This window comes from Hydra vulgaris, chromosome 13 (genome assembly GCF_038396675.1).
Source record: "Hydra vulgaris chromosome 13, alternate assembly HydraT2T_AEP".
Classification (NCBI taxonomy): Eukaryota; Metazoa; Cnidaria; class Hydrozoa; order Anthoathecata; family Hydridae; genus Hydra; species Hydra vulgaris.
In genome coordinates, this window is record NC_088932.1 from 22601626 (window position 1) to 22606799 (window position 5174).

Consider the following 5174-nt stretch of genomic DNA (forward strand, 5'->3'; position numbering starts at 1 on the left):
GCTTTTCGTACATGGGCAACCGAATAGAATATTCTAAAACAAAAATGTGATTTTAAATTTTTTATTTTTGGAGGTTTGAAATTTAAATATTTAAATAACAATTGAGATATTTCTACAGTAATAAAAAACCTTTTTTAAAGAAGCAGATTTTAAAAAACGCAAGCATTCAATAGTTCCAAAAAGCTCTTATTCAATAATAAACCTGCGTTATTTTATAAATAGAAATAAAAAAAACTTTACCAATTTTCTCTATTATTATCAAAAAATGTTTCTGAATGATCTCTTTTTAATATTTAATTTTTTTGTACAGCCACACACAGTTCTCACAGAGGTAAGAAAGTTCACTAGGATTTTTTTTGCAAAATTCATTAACATTTGTTGTTTTGTAACATTTTTGCTGTTGCTAATTTTTAAAAAATCTGTTGCCGCTACAACAATTCAATCACAAAAGCAAAAAATCATCGAAAACACTAAATCGAATATAGATAGTTTACCTAGATAGTTTAAAGTTGAGAAAACCTACAACTAAACGAGACATCAAAGAAAGCGACAAATAATTTTCAAAGGAGCCATTGCTTTTATTTTTGTAGCAATAAAATTAAAAAAAAAAAATTAGCTTTTTTAGCTTTAAACTTTTTTTTTCTTTCCTACTAATAATGCAATATAACTTTTGATGAAATTTCATAAAAATTAATATTTTGATTGGTAAAAAAAAGTCTATTTTTTAAAAAGATTTTTGTTTTAAAGTGAAGCGCTTTTGAGAAAATTTTAAAATATTTATCATTGAGTAAAGCTTTAAAGTGTTGATAATTTTTTCCGTAAGAGCTTTTGTTAGTTATAATATATATTTATTTCTAGTATGGTTATTAAATGGATGAGTCAAATATAGAGATTAACTCCAAACACCAGTTGCAGAATTCATCGTTAAAAGAAGAAAATGATTTAGATAATGAAAGCAATACAACTTTTGAAAGTGGCGATCTTGGAGATGTGTTTACATCAAATCGTATGTTGGGATACATTGATGCTATCATGGCTACAAGTGCTACTTTCCTTGTGGTCCCAATTAAAAATATAAAGGAATTGGAATCAAATAATACCTTTTCACATTATTTAATCAATATGCGCACCGAATTTATAATGTTTTTTTTGGGTTTTACGATTGTTTTAACCATTTGGGAGAACATGAATGTAAGATCATTGGTTGTTAAAAAGGTTGATGACTTTATATTGACTTTTATTATATTAGAAATATTGGCAACTATAGTCCTTCCGTTTGCATTATATCTACAAGGTAGTTATCCTGATCAGTATGTTCCAATAATTTTGACTTGCTGTGTACTAGGAATCATTCAAATTTTGGATATTTTTCTCATATTTTACGCTATAAAAAACACAAAGCTTCTTCACACTAAAATACAAAATTGGTCAATAATTGAACTTCGCAGGTTTCGCAGTATAGTCCTGGTTAGACCAGTATTATGTTTAATTTTAGTCATAATTGGCGGTATGCTCTGTTTAGTTCACTATGCTATCTCATGGGGGTTTATAGCTATTTTAACTCTTATGCCAATATTTCGTAACCTTTATCTATATGCTCGGCGGCGAATGAAGACATCAAAACGAATAGAAAAATATGAATTTTATTATTATTTCTCCAAAAAAAACATTCCAAAAGAGCGGATTGAGGTGATGAGCGACGCTGCATTTGCAATTATTGCGAGTCTTATAATTCTTGACATCACAACTAAATTTTCTGAGAAAGTTGATTCAGATATGAGTTTAAATCATCAACTTAAAGATAATCTTCTTGAGTTTTATACATTTCTTGCTACTTTTGGTATTGTTTCAACTCTATGGTACGTCAACCATTGTGTTTTCCACTTGTTTCGTACTGTACCGGCAGTAGCACTTTATATACAAAAAATTTTTTTGGCATTTTGTTGTTTATGTCCTTTAGCAGCTAATATGATTCTAAAATTTGGTACCAAAGGAGACGAGAGTTCATCAAGTAGTATTTGTTATGCAAGTTTAATAGTTTTTTGTGCCAGCATGGGAAATTTTTTTCTTTTTTTATATGGATTTTTGACTAAAGATAAATATTTTTACAAATGGGCAACATTTGGTCGCAGTTTTCGTACAATGTCACAACAAAATAAATATATCATTTTTAAAACAATTAATGTTCCATTTTGGTCACTTTTATGTGCTTTATGTAGTCTAAGTCCTCCAAAAATAGCACTTTACATTCTTTGCGGTTGTTTTCTTGCTACACCGACAAGTTTTTTCATTGCAAAGTTGGTTTTCATGACTCACGTTGGAAAATGTTTGCATTTCAGAAAAATTTATTTAAAAAATGACGTAAGTAATAAAACCGCAACTTTAGTACAAAGCCAAGAAAACGTATTAAACAGCAATAATTCTTTAGATTTAGAACTAGCGAATGAAAACCATATATCTTTGGAAGATGAAAAATCATAAAAAAAGAATTGAAAAACTCCTGTTTTATAATTTAAAAAATAAATAACTTTTAAGGCATTAAACTGTTTTATAACTGGTTAGACTGCGGTACTTTAATTTTTTTTAACGTATGATGTCATTTAAATGCTATGGACTATTGCTTTAAAAATGAATGTTATTATCGAATTAATTTATAGTAATTTTAGCAAAATTAATTGTTTAGTATTGTAATAAATCCTAATTATTTCAATATTGTTTAGTAAACTTTTTTAATTTATTATAAAGTTAATATAATATTTTATCATGGTAGAAAGAGTAAAAAGTCATTGCAAACATACTGGATAAATCATTAAAATAAACTAGCTGACTAGACTTGTAAAAATATGGGTCTTTGTAAATCTATTCCACACCGACTATTATTCTATTAAGACATTCCCTTAGCATAATAAATTTTGAAGTTTTTACAATCTTGCTTAAATATTTTGTGCAAAATAATAATATAGCGAAAAAGATTTCTAATTCTTAAAATAAAATTTTAAAGTTTTTTATTTAATAGCTATATTATACACGATTGTTCCATATATTGCCTGCAAACTCAGCATATGTAAAAGACGTTTACACTTACATAAGTTTGTACTTAACGCTATACAAAAGGCAGATCTAAGAAGATCTTAGACCATTAAAAAATATAGACGCGTTCTTAGGTAAAAAACGCATCTCTAAAATGTAAGCTGAAAAAAATTTAGGCAGTGACGTCAGTTTGTGGCAAATAAAACTTTAGCTTACATTTTTCGATTAACTTTAATTATGGAGCATACAATTGCACTAAAAGATATTAAACTGTAACAGATATATCATTTCACGGAGAGTTTGTATTTATTATAATAGTAATACATAAATTGCTTTGAAGAAATAACATAGTAATTACCATATTTAGTCTTTATTATATTAAATCCTATAAAGTTATAATTTTTATATTTTTAATAAACGGAATTTTCCTAAAAAATTTAAATAAACTCTTCTTTCTAGTTTGTTTTTCCAATTTTTTTTACCACAAAGTGACGTCATACACGCAAAATTTTTTGGCTTAAATGATTTTTTTAAAAATCAATTAAGGCAAAAAAAATTTAAAAAAGTCTTCAGGTAACATAGATGTATCACATTGTGGGCGTAAAGATTCCTTAATGTTAACTTCACTTTAACATCAATTTTACTAATGTTAACTTTACTTTAACGTTAACTTTATTTTAACATTTTTTAGTGTACAGAAAAAATAAAACAAGTATTCACATTTTTTTAAAGATACCGGTTGCTTTGGTATTTTACCGCATAAATTGCATATACATAGCTGTAAATGAGGATTAAATTCGTTTTTCAAATCGCTAATATCTATTACCATATTGTGTATTGTCAAAATGCTCTCTTTAAAATGCTTAAAATAGTAAAAGTCCAAACTTTTTCTCCAATTCTAAGATGGCCAATAAAAAATTTTTTATTTCTAATTTGAGATTTTGATGCATTGAGACCTGACGACAAGTATAGCAGTCGTCAAAACGAGGAGTCCATTGTGTACACAAAAGCAGAGTGGTTGGTGACTTTCTTTTGATTACAATGTTAATTGTTAAATAGCATTTGTGACAAATGTTTAAAGGATGCACCGCTTCTACATCAATTAGTTTGATGTAAAACATATTTTCAATTTTACTTTTTTGGATGGCTTTAATAGGGTGTTTTCTTTTTAAAACAAAACAACCACAAACTCTGCAAAGGAGATTTGAATTCTTGATATGTAAATCCGTCTTAAGGAATTTAAACTTATATATAAAATTTTTCAATACAATATTAAATTATTATGAAAATATTTATCGAAATTCAATACGAAACTTAAATCAAAATTTAAAATAGTTAAAAAATAATTCACAATAACAAAATTTAAAGTGCAAATACAATAAAAAAAGTCAGTGGATGTGTACTTAAAGTGAGTCTCATGAGATATTATTATTTATGAAAATTATACCCTCATTAAATCTTAGTCTTGACAGTTATGGTTAAGGTTTATTGGTTATGGTTAAGGTTATTGTACAGGCATATAAGTCATTTTTTTTAAGGGTGTTCTTAAATACAAAATCTTTAAAATATCAATAAATATATTTTAAAGAAAATATAGCAGCTCAAAAATTTGATCTTTCAAGTTATGAGTAGTTTGTAATAAATTTAATTTTTTTTTTTACCTCTTTCACAATATTTTGTCTATAGAATAAAGTATTATAAAATAAAATAAAAAATTAATTTTGTTTTACCTTTTTTATTTTATTAATTTTTATTTTATATTTACAATCTTTTACAATCTTTTGTCTATTGACAAAATGTCTGGGTGTGACTTCATTGTAGAGAATGCCTAATTTACATTGGAAAAGGAAAGTAAAGGAACCTTTGAAATAAAAGGTGCATCTTACGGCTGTGTTGAAAATTTGAAAACACATATTTTCAGACATCTTGATCAATTAGAAAGGTGATTTTGATTAAAATAGTAGATTAAAAAAATATATTTTCAAAAATAATTTAATGTTTTTAAAATCAGCAATTGCCAGTTAGTCTTAAAACCAACTTGCATCAATAAGAGTTGGTACATGTCTTTAACTCTTTAACTGTATTGAAATCAGATTCAACGAAAACTTTAAGTTTTCATTGAATCTGATTTCAATACAGTTGAT

General features: G+C 26.3%; 1 protein-coding gene across 1 annotated transcript; it reads left to right on the forward strand.

The window, feature by feature from the left end:
• The first annotated feature begins 238 nt into the window (after nucleotides 1-238).
• Nucleotides 239-2524, forward strand: LOC136089485 (endosomal/lysosomal proton channel TMEM175-like). The gene is made up of 2 exons (XM_065815508.1): nucleotides 239-331; nucleotides 859-2524. Exon 2 carries the CDS (start codon nucleotides 871-873, stop codon nucleotides 2479-2481), a length of 1611 nt encoding a protein of 536 aa, XP_065671580.1. The 5' UTR covers nucleotides 239-331; nucleotides 859-870; the 3' UTR covers nucleotides 2482-2524.
• Nucleotides 2525-5174: the final 2650 nt, after the last annotated feature.